The 18,905-nt window shown below is 43.6% G+C and overlaps 1 protein-coding gene across 6 annotated transcripts in view; it reads left to right on the top strand.

The window, feature by feature from the left end:
- Positions 1 to 18,327, top strand: part of USP48 (ubiquitin specific peptidase 48) — a 92,864-nt gene extending 74,537 nt beyond the window's left edge. For all 6 annotated transcript variants that reach the window (XM_040645918.1, XM_040645920.1, XM_040645919.1 and 3 more), the window contains 6 exons: positions 3,533 to 3,637; positions 7,736 to 7,891; positions 12,415 to 12,540; positions 13,994 to 14,042; positions 16,675 to 16,701; positions 17,781 to 18,327. In XM_040645918.1, coding sequence (XP_040501852.1) covers positions 3,533 to 3,637; positions 7,736 to 7,891; positions 12,415 to 12,540; positions 13,994 to 14,042; positions 16,675 to 16,701; positions 17,781 to 17,803 — 486 coding nt within the window. In that variant the 3' untranslated portion in view covers positions 17,804 to 18,327. The remainder of the gene's footprint in view (positions 1 to 3,532; positions 3,638 to 7,735; positions 7,892 to 12,414; positions 12,541 to 13,993; positions 14,043 to 16,674; positions 16,702 to 17,780) is intronic.
- The last annotated feature ends 578 nt before the right edge of the window (positions 18,328 to 18,905 follow it).

The following is an 18,905-nucleotide window of genomic DNA, read 5'->3' as shown; positions in this document are numbered from 1 at the left end:
TGCTTCTCCCTCTGCGCCTCCCCTGGTCATTCGCTAGCTCTCATAAATAAAATCTTTAAAGAAAAAAACAACTCAGGAATGAATTTTACCAAGGTGGTAAAAGATCTAAACATTGAAAACTACGGGACTAATAAAATTGAAGAAGATACAAATGGAAAGATATTCCTTGCTAATGAATTGGAAGAATTAATACTGTAAAAATGTTGATATTACCTAAAGCAATCTACAGAATCAGTGCAGTCCCTATCAGAATCACAATGGCATTTTTTTAAACAGAAATAGAATAAAAACAACTCTAATTTTTGTATGGAAACAAAATAGATCTTTAATAGCCAGAGTAGTCTTGAGAAAGAAGAAAAAAGCTAGAGGCAGCACTCTTGGTGATTTCAAACTCTATTACAAAGCTACACTAACCAAAACGGTATGGTATGGGCATAAAATCAGACATGTTAATTAGTGGAATAAACCCAAGCATATAGGGTCAGGTATTTTGCCACAAAGGAGGCTAGAATATACACTGGGGAAGGAATAGTCTCTCCAGCAAATGGTGCTGGGAAAAGTGGACAACCATACGCAAAAGTACGAAACTGGACCACTGTCTCACATCTCATATAAAAATCAACTCAAAATGGATTAAAGACTTGAATGTAAGAACAGAAACCATAAAACTTCTAAAAGAAAACGGGCAACAAGCTCCTTGATGTCCCTCGTAGTAATTTTTTCGATTGATTCCAAAGGCAACAAAAGCAAAAATCAGTAAATGGGACTACATCAGTCTGAAATCTTCTGCACAGTAGAGGAAACCATGAACAGCCTACATGGGAGAAGATATTTGCAAATCGTATATACCATAAAGGGTCATAATCCAAAATACATAAAGAACTCATACAGCACAAAATTGGATACAAAATTGGCAGAGTCTGAATAGACATTTTTCCAAAGAAGAAATACAGATGGCCAGCATCCTCGTGAAAAGAAGCTCAGCATCACTAATCAACAGGGAAATGCAAATCTAAACCACAATGAACAGTCACCTCACATCAGTCAGAATGGCTGTGAAAGGGGTAAGAGAGAAGCATTTGTGAGCCTGTGGAGATAAAGGGAACTTTGTGCACTTTCGGTGGGAATGGAAAATGGTGCAGCCACTATGGAAACAGGATGGAGCTTCCTTGAATTACTATATGATCCAGCAATTCTGCTTCTGGGTATTTATCCAAAGAAAACAAAAATGTTAAATCTAAAAGATATATGCGCCCCTGTGCTCAGTGCACCATTATTTGCAATAGCCAGGATGGAAATAACCTAAGTGTTCGTTGATAGATGAAGGGAAAATGAAGTTCTACTTGTGTGCCCAATGGAATACTATTCAGCCGTAAAAAATAATGAAATCTTGCTTTTGGGACCTTGAGGGTAATGTGCCCATTAAATAAGTCAGAGAAAGTAAATACCGTATGATTTCACCTGTAGATAGAATCTAAAAAAACAAATAAAACTCATCGATACAGAGAATAGATTTGTGGTTGCCAGGGTTGGTGTGGGAGGATGAGTGAAATGGGTGAAAGGGATCAAGAGATACAGACTGCCAGTTATAAAATAAATTGTGGGTGTATAGAGTATGTAATGTATGTGTATAATGGTGGCTCTGGTCAATAATATTATTGCAAATTTGGAAGTTGCTTAGAAGTTCTCATCAATAAGGGGCGCCTGGGTGGCACAGCGGTTAAGCGTCTGCCTTCGGCTCAGGGCGTGATCCCGGCGTTCTGGGATCGAGCCCCACATCAGGCTCCTCTGCTATGAGCCTGCTTCTTCCTCTCCCACTCCCCCTGCTTGTGTCCTCTCTCTCGCTGGCTGTCTCCATCTCTGTCAAATAAATAAATAAAATCTTTAAAAAAAAAAGTTATCAATAAGTTTGCAACTTTATAGGGTGGCAAAGGGTAATTAGCATTATTTTGGTGATCATTTCACAATGTGTACAAATGTCAAATCATTGTACACCTGAAACTGATGCGGTGTTGTATACTAATTACATTTCTATTTAAAGAAAGATCTAGAACATCCAATCAAAAAAAAAAAAAAAAACAGGAAAAAAACCCATGAATTCATAAGATGATGACACAGGAATGAGTGTTTTTGAAGGAAGCCTAGCAGGGTAACGTGGGAGACCGGTAGAGGTAGGGTGGCAGTGTTAGATGGGAATTGGACAAGAAACGGGTCTTGGAGGAGTTGTTCACCTGAGTGTCCACTGCAGACGTCCAGCCTGTGAAAGGTACTTCAGGCAGAGGGATGAGCCTTGTGGGCTTAAGCGGTAGAGTCAATCATGTGTAGAGCAGTCCTGTCCAGTAGAGCTTTCTGTAGCGATAGAAATGTTCTGTGTTTCCACTGTTTGCTGTGGTAGCCATTAGCCGCATGTGACTGGCTATGGTGACTACGGAAGTGAATTTTTAATTCATTTCATTTTAAACAGCCACATGTACCCACTGGCTACCACAGCGCTAGCCCAAAGTGAGGTCTCTTCCAACAAAGGGTAGTGATACGGAGCAAGGGACAAGTCCTGTCATGTTTTATACGTCATACCAAGGATTTGGGCTTTTATTCCGTGTATAGATGTAAGCCACTGGAGAGATGCAGGCAAGATCATGGTGTGAATAGATTCATGCTTTAAAGACGTGACCCTGGCCGTTGTGTCTGGAGGCCAGTTCAGAGCCTCTTGCCCTGATCTCTAAGAGCAGGAGAAGGAGAGTTGGTTGTGTTTTGGGAGCAGGGGTGTTAACACTTGCTGTGGATTGGATTGGCAGTATTTCTGTTAGGAACGGATGGCCCTTAGGTGGATCCTGACCTAGATCTCTGGGCATGTCATTAATTTGATTCCAGGATTTTGGGAATTAGAGAATAAACTACATTTTATTTGACGCTTGTTACCAAACACATTGTTTTAGGAGGATAATTTACAGATTTTCCTCTTAAGGTCTTGGGCTTCACAGGTTGAACTAAGGCCTTTATTTCCTCATTTGCTGAGAAAGTGCAGTTAAACAGTATCAATTCTGTGTTTCCTCCTCAAGTTTTAAGTCTTTGTGCCTATTTGTCCATGTATACACTGGTATCTAAAATAGTATCCAACTTATCTAAAGTTTCAGTATTTATTTTGAGTTTTTAATGGTATTTCATAATGTAAAAGAGCATTTCCTCCATCCTTCCTTTTCTTAAGGCGGTATTGTGGCTCCCGCTGTCTGAATGGTTTGACAGTCCTCGTGCTAGGGAAAATTTAGAGCATCTTTGAACTTCCGCAAAATAACATCATTGTAAAAGCCCAATGATAATAACTCATTCTGCAGATACTGATTACGTTTATGGTGACCACATTACACACGAGTAAATCCTAGGATAAAAGCTAACATGTTAAAAGAGCACAGGAAACAGCCCTTGAGTCTCCATCCTCTGCCAGGTCTATTATCCCACCGTTGATAAAGCCACAGCACCAGCCATAGCCTGCCCTGCAAGGGTCTGACCATCTTGTCTCTTTGTTTGCATTCAGGTGATGAAGGATTCAGCTCCAGAGCTGAATGTGAGTAGTTCCGAAACGGAGGAGGATAAGGAAGAAGCTAAACCAGATGGAGAAAAAGATCCAGATTTTAATCAAGTATGTGTCGAAGCTGCTTTTTATTGTCCTACCTTCCGCCGTTCTGAAAGCAGCCAGTCCACGTCCGCAGACATTTCCCATCCCTTCCATGGGACATTGGTTCTCAGCTCCCTTCTTTGTTTGCCCTCTTTGCTTCGTTTTCGTGGCACGCAGTTGCAACCCTGATTTCTCTCAAGAAGCCGCGAACTGCATTATTCCAGAATTAATAATACATTTGTTGCTACTGAGTAAGAAAGGTTAAAATACAATACAATTTTTTAAATCTCTTGCCTGAAAAGAAGACTAAAATGAGATCCATATCTTGGTTTGTTGTTTAATCTTGGATTAAGTATGAAAAAATTAACTCAGTTTCCATCATTACAAACAAAATATGCTATGGTCTTACCAATGGAGTTTATAGAAGAGATTTCTGTGTCTCTTAAAGTGCTAATCAAATGACCAGGTCAGCATTCATCTTTCATATTTCATTATGATACATTTAATTTTTTTCTTCTTAAATTGTCTGTTTTCTGTGTATTTTGTTATGATTTTCTATCCCACTTATTTAGTTACTTGAATATATTCTGCATATTCATAGTGTTATTGGAGAAAAGTAACTTAAGAACAGGAAATAAGTTGGGAATATGGTTGATATATGGTGTGGGTAAGTTTCAGCTTCTCAAAAAGTCAGACCACTGTGTTCCAGGGTATTCTGTGGATACCTTAAATTCGTGGAATTTGTACTTTAATTAGAGTTTAGTTTTAACAGATGAGACATGCATTTTCTTTCTTCACTGCTAAAATACAGTAGTCAAATTATGGTTCACCTTCTCCCTGAAGGACTGAAAGTGTTATCGTGGCCGTCTGCCCTATCTGTGTCTTACAGAGCGGAGCTGTCTGGGCTTGTTGGGCTGTCTCTATACACTGATACTGTTACTTCATTTTCAGCATCTGAAAAGCCCCCTTGACTTGAGTCTTGGTCTCCCTGAGGCAAACGTTACTTGTCGATTTCCAGCTGGTACAGAGAGATATTCCATTTGTTTCCCATGGCCTGTTGGAGCCCCTCACATGCCCGCTACGCATACCTGTGGAAAAGGACAGAATCGGGCCCTTTGTGCACCACCCTGCTGACCATGATTCGCCACTCAGTCAAATGTGCGCTGTAGTCGGCCAGCCCCGGAGGGCCCCTTGGCTTCAGAAATAGCCAAACCTGTACGTGTTACAGGAATGCAGACTGAACTTTGACGGGACATTGTAAATCCTGTGCTTACTCAGACCTTTGTAGACGTAGGCCTAATGTTTCTTGGGATGGTTTTTGAGATGATCTCTTGTTTGGAGTTGGCGAACATATCTTTGTGGGCAACTTCTAACCGTGTTTGTCGTGGCCCCATCGCCTCCGACCATCCATCTTGCAAGGCAGAGATGCACAGACTAGTTTATGTGCTCATTCGAGTTGCTACATTCAACTCAGTGGGTACTGGGCCGTGGACATACCCACCAGACTTAGGGCACTGTTCTCTTGCAGCGCTCGGCTGGCAGTACGATATCGTTTCAGTGATTAGGTCTTGGAAGTATGGTTTACTGATCAGTTGGAAATCTCTTTTTTCCAAGTCCGTTGTCACTGACTCATTTTTTGTTCTTCTGGTAAACTTTGTAAAGTTACTTTGTGAAGCTTGATATGTATCTTCATACTGTCCTTAGCTTCTGTTATTTCAAGCTTTGCTTTTCAGCCTGAGTTATTTAGAAAACTCTTTATATTTTCAAGTGATTTAGATTTTTGGGAAACCGGTTTTTTTGAATGTCTGGTTTTGTTCATTGTGGTTATAACCACAGCAATTTTTAAAGAGTGGATGTGGAATTACTCTTCTCAGTTGTGGATGACAACAGATTCCATATTTACAAATATGATAGCGAATGATGGGAAACATTGCCTTTTATGCTGTAATTTCTTTTATCTATACATTATAATTTTCTCCTGTCTTCCCTCTCCTTGTTTGGATATTGTAATACTCTAGAATGTTTTAAATATTTTCTCCCTCAAAAAAATCTCAAGTGTGACCTTCCTTTAGAAGAGGAGATGGTCCCAGAAGAATGTCATGCCTTTCAGAACTTCAGCACGCTGACATTTTCTTTGTAACGTGTTTTGGTATCTCAGTAGATGGAGAGCATCTGCAATTGCTGCTTTAAATCCCTTTAACAGGAAATGATGCATCTGCGCTTGTCCTTAATGGGGAGGAACAAATCCCCTTTTTCCCTCTAAGCTAGATCAACCCGGTCCCTTTGACTTTGACCTTCTCAGTTGAGGTTAATGATGCACCCAGTGTTGGATATCACTTAGGTCACTGAAAGCCGTCTAAAACCAGTGGGCTGTTTTTTGTCAGATAAGTTGGATTTAAATTCTGTTTTTTGTTTTTTGGGTTTTTTTAAAATCTGGGAAAAGCTTTTAGACCTGTTTAAAATCAGAGCCGTTAAAAAAATATATAATAGCTTGTTCAGTGTCTAGGGATTTATTATTTGGTTGTGTTTTGTATGTCTATGGTAAAATTTTATTTCGTCGTAGATATTTTTATTCTTCCTAATTGTGGGACTTCGGTGCAGCTTGACCTTTCCTTTCAAACAGTGGAGATTGAGGAAAACGATTCACTTTATTTATTTTTAACTCCCCTTTCCATGTAACTTTTTCTTAATGACGGTTAGAACCACCTGTGTGTCTCCGTAGACTCAGGGCTAGAGCTGAACCTTGCTTTGTGTGGTGCCTAGCCAGCGGGTGTCACCCTGAGCCAGAGCTCTTCTGTGCTTGCATCCTAATCCTCTGCTTTGTAAACCTCTGGAGCTCTGTTCGTAATGAGTATGCGGCATCTGTGTCCATAATGACCCCTAAACCGCTCTGCTCATGCCCCGCGAACGCTCAGTGGCAGCTGCAGAAACCAGAGCCGGGGCCTGGGGGTTACCTCATCCAGATGTAATTAACGCAGGGAAAAATTGTTTTAAGGAATCTTGTTTCTCTCACTCCTTGGCCTGGTTAACAGAAGACTCTTGACTGTTAACCTTCTTATGAGGCTTTTATGGGAGTGTCATAGAAAGGCATTTGGTCCTTATCTATAATTTTTTTCTGAAGACTGCTGCATAATTGAATTCTGTACCCGTCTATATTCCTGTACATTTTGCCAAACTATCTTTAGCTAGATGCTGTCCGTCATGACTTTCTACCTCTAAATACTTAAACCAACAAATAATTAAGACAGTGTCTAATTACCTGGACTCAAATTTTTCCAGGTATCCCAAATACGTCTAAAATAATATTTTCCCCTCAAACTAGCATGCCGTCAAGGTATGCATTTATCATTTCTAGAACATTGGTCCCACCTCCTCACCCCTTTTCTTTTTGCCTTTGATATTGACTAGACACCAGTTTGATTTCTTATAGATTGTCCCACATCCTCGATTCAGCCGATTGCCTCCTTATATTGTTGATGTTCCTTTGTTTCTCTGTTCTCTATATTTCTGTCCTTTGGAAATTGGGTCTAAATGCTTGAGATTCCGGTTTAACATTTTTGCAAGAATATTTCACAGTTGAAGTGATTTCATGATCCTGTCAAGAGGCACAGTGTGTCATCCTGTTTTTAGTTAAACCAAGTTTGATGTCTTTATTAATACTGTCTTTTGTTTTAAACTTCTCAGCTGTTTCCACTTAGCTTCCATGCAGTTCTCAAAGGAAGAAAATGTGTAATACAGACATTAGGATTCAGGTTGTTTATGGATTAAATGTAGCAATCTTAAAGTTCTTTAGTTTATCACATGTGTTTTTCTGATTTAAGGTCAGACATACCACTTTGCTTTTAAATGTCCTTTTAATAACAATTTTTTTTTAAAATCCTGGAGCTTACATGCAGTGAGAGGTAGATCTCCCTTATTTCCTCCCCCCCCACCCCCCCGCCCCGTTTTCTGTGGACCTGCTAAGAACGAATCTCCGGCGAGTTTCTACTGACTGTTGACACTGAACTTCAAATGGTCAAGGGACCAATAAGTAAACCGGTTTTGCCTCCTTGATGAACGTAAGTGCATGAGTCACAGAGTGGATAATTTCGGTGCCTTGTTTGTTTTGGATCTTTATTATAGAGCAATGGAGGAACAAAGCGGCAAAAGATAACCCATCAAAATTATATAGCCTATCAAAAGCAAGTCATTCGGCGCAGTATGCGACATAGAAAAGTTCGTGGTGAGAAAGCACTTCTTGTTTCTGCTAATCAAACATTAAAAGAATTGAAAATTCAGGTGAGGAAAACACAACTTTCATTTAAGTGTGCTCTGGACCTCAAGGACCTTCACGAGTTCCTGCTTCCCCCTGTCCATCTGCGTCTCTCTGTTTTCTTTCATCGCCGGCCATTTTAACCTCTTATCTGCTCATAGTATTAATCCATTGAGAGGGGATTCTTTTGATTTCACAATAATGCCTAAATGGAAATAACTCTTTTTTGGAAAGACTTAAAGTTTTTAAAATAGCCGAGAATCAGGGGCGCCTGGCTGGCTCCGTTGGTAGAGCATGCGACTCCTGGTCTCAGGGTCATGAGTTCAAGCCCTTTGCTGAGCATAGAGACCATGTAATTGAAAAATAAAAAGTTTTTTAAACCAGACAAAATAACCAAGAATCTTTCTGTGAAGGTGAAGGTGGTTTGGATCGTGAAAACGTGAGCAGGTTTTGAGTAGCTTTCCAGTGATGAGAAGCAGTGAAAGCCATCTCACTTGCTGCGCACCGAGGTTGTTCCAGAATCATCGTTCCCTCGCTTTATCGTGCCCTATGTTTTCCTTTGACCACTTGATAGGTATTCGCGCCGATTACCAAGATGTGCTGTGAAACGGGAGGGGAATTAAAAGGCAGCTGCTTCGTTGTTGATTCACTCCGATGAGTCAGGATTCTGGCACAATATTTTTGGTGTCAGATAAGTCTCCTTGCTAGAATTTTAAAGTTACCTTTTACCACCTCTCTTTATGGAGCGGTGTTTTCCAAACTGGTTTTTGAAGATTCGTTTTAGATCATTTTCTTCCCCATGCCTCCCCCCCGCTCCCTCCAAACAAGCATTGGTTTGCACGTCAGTTCAGTGAATGCAAAGTAGGCGTTATGAAAATGCCTCGTGATTTTGTTATTTCTTGGTATCAGTACAAACGTGGTATAAGTGAGCATGGCAGTGGTGTGTCCCAAACCTAGGCAAGAGGGGCTGATAAGTTCAAGATGTCCATGAAGAAAGTCTGGCCCCTCATCTGTTTCAGGCACTGATACATATCCAAAAAGTTGACCAGATTTCCCTCTTTGCCGCTTTCATGTGGCGTAGTTTACTGGTTATGCATTTTTTTCTTGCTGCTGATATTTATCATTGTAATTGAGGCAAAAGTACAGGCTTCCTTTGAGGGTGTTATATGTTCCAGATTGTCCTGGGAACAGTATTTCCCTTGGTTGAACCCGTGGCTCTGAAAATAAACGTGTTGGCATAATATCTTTACTCTGTTATTGTACCTTTTACGTCTGAGAAAGCTTGTTTCTGTCACCGGCTTTTTGCCTGTCAGTGGTAAACCTCGAACATTCAAAACCTTTAAATTAACAAAAAGAGCCCCTGTGGATAAAGACATTCAAAAGGCCTATGCTGCTTTCTGCTTTTATTATGGACTACGATTTTTGAAGAACAAATCAAAAGTCAGCAGAAATATCCTCTGTGTAGGAGCGTGTTACCTGCCCCGAGCTGCTGTTTGAAGCGAGCCACAGTTCAAATGAAACCCCCGATGTGCTCTTCCTGGATGGGTCCTTTGCAGCGTCCTTCCTCCCGCCCCCCACCCGGGCTTTGAGGCCACTGTGATCCAGAGTCAAAACAAAGGGCAGTGAGATGTAATTTTCCCTCGCTGCTCAGTGGTGGTGGCTTTGAATGCTTCCACTAGACGTGACCTTTTGCCTGGCAGCCTGGCCAGCGTTGGGGTTTGTAGTGGGCATGCGTGTGACCCTCAGTTAGTGGTGGTGGGTGAGGCTTTTTTTTTAAAGTATTAATGTCTTTTTTTATGTGTGACGGAGCCTTTCCTCTAAGGAATATTATATTTCCAAGTTAATAGGAGGACAATCTTTGTAAAATTGTAAATGTTTTATTCTGGACAAGCCCATTTACAGTTGCTTAAAACCTTAAGTAGCTTGCTTTGCCTGATTATTAATTCATCCACCTCTGATACCGTAAAGTAAATGGAAGTACAATTGATTCATTTCCTTTTGCAGAAGATATTCGATGTTTAATTGTTATTATTTCATTTTCCCAAAGATAGGCTTTGAGCGGGCGATGTTTCCTGCCTTAGAGAGGAGGAAACGTTTTCACAGAGGTTAAATGGCTGGCAGCTAAAGTCACTGCCCCTGGGTTCCCTTATTTTAGCCACCCCCACCCGACACTGTAGCAAGCAGTCCAGAGCCGCTCCCCGTTAGGGAACAGGCTCTCGTTGTTCCTTGTGTGCTCCGTAGGTCAGGGGCGCTGCACCTGCTTGATGAAGCAGGCCCATACGAGAGTAATTATACTCAGGCGTCTTTATGGTTTATGAATTACTATACCAGAGGCCTCCGTGCCTTTGATTGCCCCGTTGCCTCGTTCTGAAAGAGCGTTTTCTCCTCACTAGTGAGTACTTGTTTATCTTCCATAGCACCCCCCCCCCACAGACCTGTCTATGCCTCCAGCTGTCGAACCCTTTCCTCTGTCCTCCCCAGATCTGACGTGTACCTTCTGCCACCATCTAGGCCACACTGTTTTGTCCTCGCTCTCTGAACCCCTCCAGGGTGGGATTACTCACCGGCTTTTATATTTCCAGCACGGAGCAAAGCATCCGACTCTTGGTGGCTTCGTGATAAAAGCTTCATTAGTTGTTGAATGAAGTTAACTAAATGTCCTTGTCTGTGTCCTCAAAACCTAAAGTACTAAGCATCAGCCCGTCAGTGAAGGGTGCTCGTGGCTGGAGGTGTTTGCTTTGTCCAACCTCATGGCTTTGGGGATGTGAGCACGCGTTCCTACAGTCCTGAAGCTGTGTCGTTGCCCTCATTAAACTGGCCCTGGACACCTCCACTGGAACTCTGTCTTCCTCCCGGGTCCCCTTTGATACCCTGGGGCTGGTTACTTCCACCTGATGACTGTGCCTGGGTGGCTTGGGTAGACGTGTCCTGGTGTGCTTCTTACCCACCAGAAATACATCCGTGGATGCCCAGACAGATCAGTGACGGTATCAGTGCCCGTTAGCCACAGATCCAGCTCTGTTTTGTTTAAGATTATTTACTTGACACAGCACGAGAGCACACACAAGCAGGGGGAGCGGCCGGCAGGGGAGAAGCAGGCTTCCCGCTGAGCATGGAGCCCGATGTAGGACCGATCCTAGGACCCTGGGATCATGACCTGAGCTGAAGGCGGATGCTTAACAAACTGAGCCCCCCAGGCGCCCCGATCCATCTCTGCTTGTTTCTCGGGAGCTGATGTCCTTTTGCGAAGGCCAGTTAAGATTCTGGCCTAATAGGGAGAGGGCCAGTGTTGTTATCCTGGTTCTTCTTTTTCTGTGTGCCATTATTAAAATCACATTTCTGGTCATGATCTTCTCAGCTTGGAAAGCTCTTGGGCCCTGTGATATGCACAGTCGGCTCAGGACTGCTCTGTCTTTCCAGATTCAGAGTAGAGGGGTAGAGTGCGTATAAAGGTAGAATAGTGTTCCCACAACATCATGGATATTGGTGTAATAAAACATACATGTCCTAAAATACACGAAGCATTGAATAAGTTATGAAGCATTATAAAATGAATACTGTTTTTAAAGATTTATTTTAGAGAAGGGGGAGGGGCAGAGGGAGAGGGAGAGAATTTTAAGCAGACTCGTAGCACAGAGCCCAATACAGTGCGCGATCTCACGACCCTGAGATCTCAGTGTGTGCCAAAACCATGAGTCACTCAACTGACTATGCCACCCAGGTGCCCCTAAAATGAATATTCTTGAACTCACCCTCCAAGTTACGAATTAGAACTTACCATTGAAGGTGCCTGTGTGCTCCCGTCCAAGGCCAACTCCTCCTTGCCTGCCCACTGGTAATTACTATCTAGAAATGATAAAAATAAGACATTTTTGTGATGTTGACAAAATGTTTATTATGCATAACAGTGTTTCTGAATGTATTTAATTTTTTTTTTCTGTATGTATTTAATTTTTAACAATTGTCTTGAATTAGGATGGGGTATACATGGTCCTTTCCCTAAGAAATTCATAGTTTGATTCCTGGAGACAAGACTGTCTAAGAATATACAGCGGTCTCAAGAGCTGAATTATACAGTCTAGGCTTGCTAATGGAATCAGAATCGAAAGAAAATCCAAATAGCCTGCTGGCTAATTTACAGATGGTCTTATGAAAGAATCTGGACTTGACAAAAGAACGTGGGGCCCGGACATGATGAGGGTGACTGTGATTTCCTTGCCCAGGCCTTAAAACCAGAGGAGCTGTCGGCATGGTCCACCTTCTCCGATTTCCCCACACCCCACTCTGGGGGAGGTGGCGAGGTGCCGAACAAAAGGCTCTGTGGATCTAATTGTTCTCTACCAGACCTCCCAAGGATGTTCCCAGATAGGCTGGGATTTTAGTCTCAGTGGGAGTGTAGCCAGTGGGCTGATTGTAAAGAGTAGTATCTTTTGTAGTCTGAAGACTTGTTTGTGTTTTTTTTTAAAGAATCCATGTGTTCATTTATTCAAATAGGGTGTAAGTCTCAGTATTTTGCCTTATACAAGCTATTTTTTTTTTATTGGCACAGATCATGCATGCATTTTCAGTTGCTCCTTTTGACCAGAATCTGTCAATCGATGGAAAGATTTTAAGTGACGACTGTGCCACCCTCGGCACCCTTGGCGTCATTCCCGAATCTGTCATTTTGTTAAAGGTAGGTAACGGCTCCTTACCTGAGGAAATTCTAGAAAGTTTTGATGTCCGGCACCTATGTGCAAACCACTGGCAGCGATGGTTAAGATTGCCTGTGTTCCTCGGCAGGGTGTGGTGATAAGCAACCGTGGTGAGTTCTTGCTGGCCTCTGGATCGCGCGGCGCTGGCTGAGCCACAAGAGACTGAGAGGAGGTCCAGACGTCGTTAGTTCTTGTGGGGTTTTCATAATTGTTGTTAAAAATAATAGATATAGATTTAGCCTCTGCCCAAACTTCTGGATCAGCAGAATTACTTAACCATACTTCTGTTAAAGCATCGTCTCTTTTCCTTCGTCTTAGAAGTACCAGCCAGTCAAGCTGGGAAGCGAATATAAGACACGAGGTTTGGCCACGACAGTCAGAATACTTTTGGTTGTCTTAATGGGATTCTTGTGCAGGCCATGGAGATTGACTTCGGATAGAGTAGATTCAGGAGAGGTAGAAAGTGTTTCAGGAAGGAGGGGTATCTGAGCCAGCCTCATCAGCCCAGTGCTCCCCTTTTCCTCTCCCTAAGGGCTGGGTTTCATCGCTTCCCTTTGCCTCTTTGGTTTCTCGGCTAGAGGTATCCCCACTATGCCAAACACCACTACGTCACGCGGTAGAAGATTTGTTAGGGTTTTGAACTGTGAAATATATGCGTTTCATACCCTGGAGCCTCGGTTCTGGGGAGATCCAGTTGGGCCCTGGAAACGAGAAGCACATCCATTCCTGCTCCTCCACACGTCCGCGCAGCCTCCTCCTACCACCCGCCCCCTCCCTCTGTTCACTTTTCACCCAACTGTAGGTTTTGGGGAATTACTTTGAAAACCTAAGGTTGCCAAGTCCTTAGGGACTCTACGTCCAAAATTCTCAGAACGGCCCATGTTAATCAAAGGGCTTGCACTTAAGACGGGCAGCTAGAGTCCACGCTGGTCATGGGGCAAAGAGGCCCGCGCAGCTCACCCCGCCACCAGCTCGCACTCCGTGCTGGCTTCCGTCCTGAGAAGGCAATGGGTGTTTTGTTCCTAGTGGCGAGAAGGGACACAGATGTCTTTTAAAGCTAACCTATTTTTAGGGGACCAGTCTGACTTGGTTTCAACTCACTCTGTCACCGTCACCGCTGGCTTCCTAGCTCATATAATTCATCTGCATTTAGTAATCTGGGGATCTAAACATGTCCACGTCGAGAAGTGTTTTGAGGAGCAGGAAAAGAGTGCTGCACATAATGGACGGTTTCGGAGGTGACGGGTCTAGACCTACGTCGTTGTTGGCCGGGGCATCCCCTGTGAGTCCTGGACATCGCTGGCTGTGCTCGAAGCCTGTTCTCTGCTACACAGTGCTGCATCTGGGCCCGACGCGGGTGAGGAGGGTCTGGCCTGCTCCTGCTCCAGGCTCCCGCTCCCTGAGGTTTTGAATTGTCTTCCTTTGTCTTTCTAGGCTGATGAGCCAATTGCGGATTATGCCGCAATGGATGACGTCATGCAAGGTAAAGACAAACTTATTTGAGGAATTTGTTGCTTAACTCGTTAGAATGAGGGGCAGTTACACCTAGTGAAGCTTTTACTTTTAACTTTGAAAAGGTTCTAAGTGTTGATAGGGCGGGATCTTACAGCATGTGTCTTAGAAGCTCAGAGAAAGAGAAAGGTGCGTACAAAAATTGGGGAAATGGAAAGCCAAGAAAAGAGTAGTAATTATTTAGCTGACCTGAGGAAACCGGCATACAGGGGAGGTCTGCAGATGGAAGAGGTCTGCAAGAAGCAGTTAACTCAGATCGCAGAGCCTGAGACCAGAAGCAGGGAGACCGCTCACAGCCCCTCCCGTGACAGCCCGTCACTGCTCCTTTCCCCACCTGCGCCTCATGTGGCCACCAGGGGTGTGTGTCTCAGCGCTTCGAGCAACTTAAACCACAAAGGCGAGAGCGAAGCTGTGAGTAGCACATAGGAAGGGCAGCCCTGGCTTTTTGTTCGGATGATGGCAGCCACCTCTCCCTCCCACACAGGAGGGAGGAGATCCCACTTGGGGGATAGTGGCCAATTCAAGAATGTCACCTGCAGAAATCTATTTTTCTTAAGTGGTTCATCTTCGTGCCCTTCAGGGAAGCCCCCCCCCCCCAGCGCCCCCTGAACAGAGTCCTCACGCTTCAGTAGGCAGAAGGGGCAGCTCCAGGCCACCGGGCAGTGGAGGAATGAGAGCATGGAACTGAAAGGTGTCTGTCAGCAGACTAAAAAAGAAAAGGAACCATAGAAGCAGTTGATGCAGGACACGTAAGAAAGCTTAAAAATTATCTACGCATAATACAGAGAGACCACACAGCGAGGGGACTAGATAGAAGGAACATTCAGAGAACAGAAAGGGATTTACGAAATTAAAAAATGATTTCACCAAGGGCCCGATACCGTAAGTGAAAATCTAGGGATGGGAGGACCCTAAAAGCATCCAGAGATGCGAAGGAAAATGAGTCCCGTTCCTAGGATGAAGAGTCAGAAAGGCAGGTGCATAGAGCTGTGCCCAAAGGATCCTGAGGAAAATTGAATTCCAGTCAGAATTCTACAACGAGACACGTTATTCTAGCCTCACGTGAGATGGCTCTTTGTGAACACGCGGGAGGCCTCAAAACACTTCCCTCCAGCGCACCGTTCCCAGGTACTGCGGGAGGGTGCACTCCTCTTAAACAACAGTGTAAGCCAAGGAGGATTTTAATGGTGGAACCAAAAAGTAGGGGTCCAACATAGGAAAAATGCCCTAGACGGTGGTGAAGGCAAATCCCGGGAGAGGAGCTCTGTGGCGGGAGGGGTGAGCACCCCAGTCCAGGTCGCAGCCGGGGGCGCAGGCGGTGGCGGAGGATGTCCACAGGGCAGCATGGAAATGACGGCTGCCTGCCTGGACGTCTGCACGTCTTCAAAAGAGCTTCTGCTTGAAGCGGAGATGGTACAGAGAAAGTGGAAGTCATAAATAACACAGCAGGTACCAAGACCAACAAAAAGTCCTACAGAACAGGAAATACAACCAAGTACACAACGGGGTTCGGCTGTGAGTGCTGTACATGGAGTAAAAATAATGTGAATACCGGAGACCCACGCTTAGAAATGATCTCTGTCAGGAGGATAGATGGGTTAGGGGGCAGGTGGCGCGTAAGAGCTGGTAGAACTAAGTGTTTATCTTTTGTTGAGGAAGTTGGTAGAGATCATCTAAAGTTAGGAAGTAACAATACAGTTGACCCTTGAGCAACATGGCTTTGAACTGTGCAGGTCCACTCATACATGGGTTCTGGTTTTTTTTCAATAAGTGTATGTACAGCACCGTGAATGTATTTTCTCTTAAAATTTTCTTATTTTTCTCAGGGCTTCTTGATAGCTCAGTCAGTTAAGCGTCTCTTGATTTCAGCTCAGGTCACGATCTCAAGGTCCTGGGATCCAGCCCCATGTCGGGCTCCCTGCTCAGCGGGTGTCTGCTTCAGGATTCTCTCTCTCCCTCTGTCCCTCCCCCACTTGCTCTCTTAAAAAAAGAAAAATAACTTTTTTTTCTTTAGCTTACTGGATTGTAAGGATACGGTCTGTAATACAAACAACATACAAAGTATGTGTTGAATGACTGTTGGTGGGTAAAGCTTCCAGTCAACTTTTGGGGGAGTCCAAAGCTATATGTAGATTTTTGACCATGCAGTGAGTCAAGTGCCTCCAACCCCGAGGTGTTCAAGGGTCAGCTGAATAAGCACATTATCTGGAAATAAAGTCCAGAAGAAAGGGCTACCCGAGTTCAAGTGGTTCGTTCTGGAGTGTGGGAATGGGGGGAAGCGGGGGAGACACGGCTCCAGGGGGCATGGGTCACATGGCTTTCTCCAGGCCTGCCTCCCCCGGTGTCCTGTCTCTCCAGTTACAACCATTCTTGTACTGTGTTTGACTTTTCAAACGATGCACGTGTGTTGCTTTGGGGAAAATAAAAACAAAGATCATCATCTGTTTATTCTCACCCAAACCTTCAAAGGTAATCATGGGTGAGTAAGGTACTTAGAAGTTATTTTAGACTTATTGTCTTTAGGCATCGAAGTGATATTACCGTTGTCTGTCCCAGCAGTCTTTTCATTTTGGATTTTTTTTTTTCTCTTTCTTTTTTTCTAGTATGTATGCCGGAAGAAGGGTTTAAAGGTAAGTTACATTTGTCATGTTTTGTTCATGAATGCCAGAGTCCTACTGTAATTTTCTCTTAAAGCGAAGGCTATAATTTGATTTTAAAATTTAATTCAATCTGAGCCTCATGACTGAAATTAATTTTCGTTAAATGCATTTTTTATTCAAGCTTCTTCATTATCTTTTTCAGCACTCAGGCCTCAGAGAGGGCCTGTGTGTTCGAAATACAGCTGCCAGATGCCCATTTGCTTTCCCTTTCTCGTTTGAGGGGCAGGGCGGATGGGGAGGTTGGGGGATTAGCTAGCGGCATTTCGACCTTTATATTGACCTGTTCCCAGTTCCTTCTGTCAGTCTCATCTTAGAGGAAAACAGTGTGTGTATCACTGGTAAGAATTCGAGGAAAGGAATTTGCTGAATTATAGCCGGTTCAGTGAAAATGTTTCCTCTATCTGTTGAGGATTCAAGCATTTCTTGGATTATTATTCTGGACGGAGGCGCGGTGGTATGTAGTCACCTCACGGCCGCTATAGTTAGGTACGCCAATGACGTGGATTAATTTGTCAAATACAGACCTTTGATATTTACAGATTTAACCGTTGCCATCATGAATCTTTTTGGCCTACTCCAGAGGTCCGTGGCAGCTTGTGGTTTTGCCAAGGAGTGAGTCTGAATCAGATACCGGGGGTTCTTTGCTAAAGCAAATGAGTGAGCAAAGCTACTGGCCTAAATAAAGCCTTCGTCTCAGTGCAGCTTTGTTGTCTGCACGTTTCCACTCCAAAGAAACTCCTGATGTGGTCAAAACAAAACAAAACAAATTCTTTATGACAAATGGCCATCAAATGAAAGCGTCAATAAAATCTGATTAACGTGTGTGAAGATAACCGCGTAGGAAACACGTGGCTTTCAGCAGAAATGTGATTTAGCTGAAAGCCTGGAGTCTGCTGATATTTTTTCCTACCCTTCAACGTCAAGGGGCTGCTGCGCTCGTTTGTTAAATTTGGATATTCCCTGTTGATGATGCGTTCTTGGCAAGTGGAATACATGAAGTCTTACCTTTCGGTTCACAACTGTACCTCCACGTGTGTTTCTTTTCCCAGGTACTGGTCTACTTGGACATTAATCTTTTGAACACTTGCTGACTGCTAACGAAATGACCAGAAGGGAAGAGAGGAGTTTGGCATGTTAGGGCATTACCGAAAACGTGGATTTAAGAATTAAACCATTCTGTGACTCTTCCAAAAGGCAGAGAACTATTCCGAAGCGACTGTCCCAAATGCCTTATGTCAAATAAAGCAGATTGCACTGAAGGACATCAGACTTGAAGGAAATGTTTCAAATTTTATATTGAAGGGAGGGTGGTGGGTGGGCGGGGGCAAGTACAGATCGAAGCAGCTTAGTAGCAGTGACAGTAAATCATGTTTACATACGAGATTTATAGTCACGGGAGGGAATAAAGTTCTGTTCTATCTCCTTGCTCGAGTTTCATACCAGATGCATTGGTCCATAAAGGATTTGTACCACAGTAGATGGGACAACATTCTGCTCTGAACTAAAAAGTAATTCTTTAGAGACATAACCTGCTTACCAATACCTGTCTTTGATTCATATTTTACTTTCAATAAAGCATGAAAGTGAAGAACTTGCTGTAATCGTGGAGAAGTGTCTTCAGATTAGCCCCCTCCCCGCGTCGGCTCCAGCGCACCCGCCCTACGCACGGCCCAGTGGTCTCTGTCTTAGTGTTGGGTCAAGGAGGGGGCACCTGCATGTCTCCTGCAGGGAGCAAGGGTTGGTGTCTCAGTTTGGGCTTCAGGGCCTTGGCTTTCCTGCATTCAAAAAAGATGCCAAACTGTATACGTGTGATAGCACCTTCCTCCAGTTCCGCTCTTGGTTCAGAATTGGGAAATCAAGTATACCTTGCACTTTCGAAAAACCTGACTACCTTATCAGAAGAGTATAGTGGACTGAAGTACGTTTGGATAACACAAGGTTTTAAAAAACGTATTCTGCCCATTCTCCCAAGTCTACCGTTTCTTGGATCTCGCTTCTCTCTTTGAAAGCCTTCCTCTGAAATGCCCAGAAAGGAGCTTTTAGATCACTTCGTTTAAACAAGGGGAAAAAAGTGTATGGATGGGGTGTGTTGTTTTATCCAACTCAGGATTATTAACAGCACATAACCAAAGCAACATACTTAAGAATATTGCGGGGGGGGGGGGTTAAATGGG

This window comes from Ursus maritimus, unplaced genomic scaffold (assembly GCF_017311325.1).
Source record: "Ursus maritimus isolate PB19 unplaced genomic scaffold, ASM1731132v1 scaffold_32, whole genome shotgun sequence".
In the NCBI taxonomy this organism is placed as follows: Eukaryota; Metazoa; Chordata; class Mammalia; order Carnivora; family Ursidae; genus Ursus; species Ursus maritimus.
The sequence above is the reverse complement of the archived record's forward strand: the minus strand, read 5'-3'. Positions and strand labels throughout refer to the sequence as shown.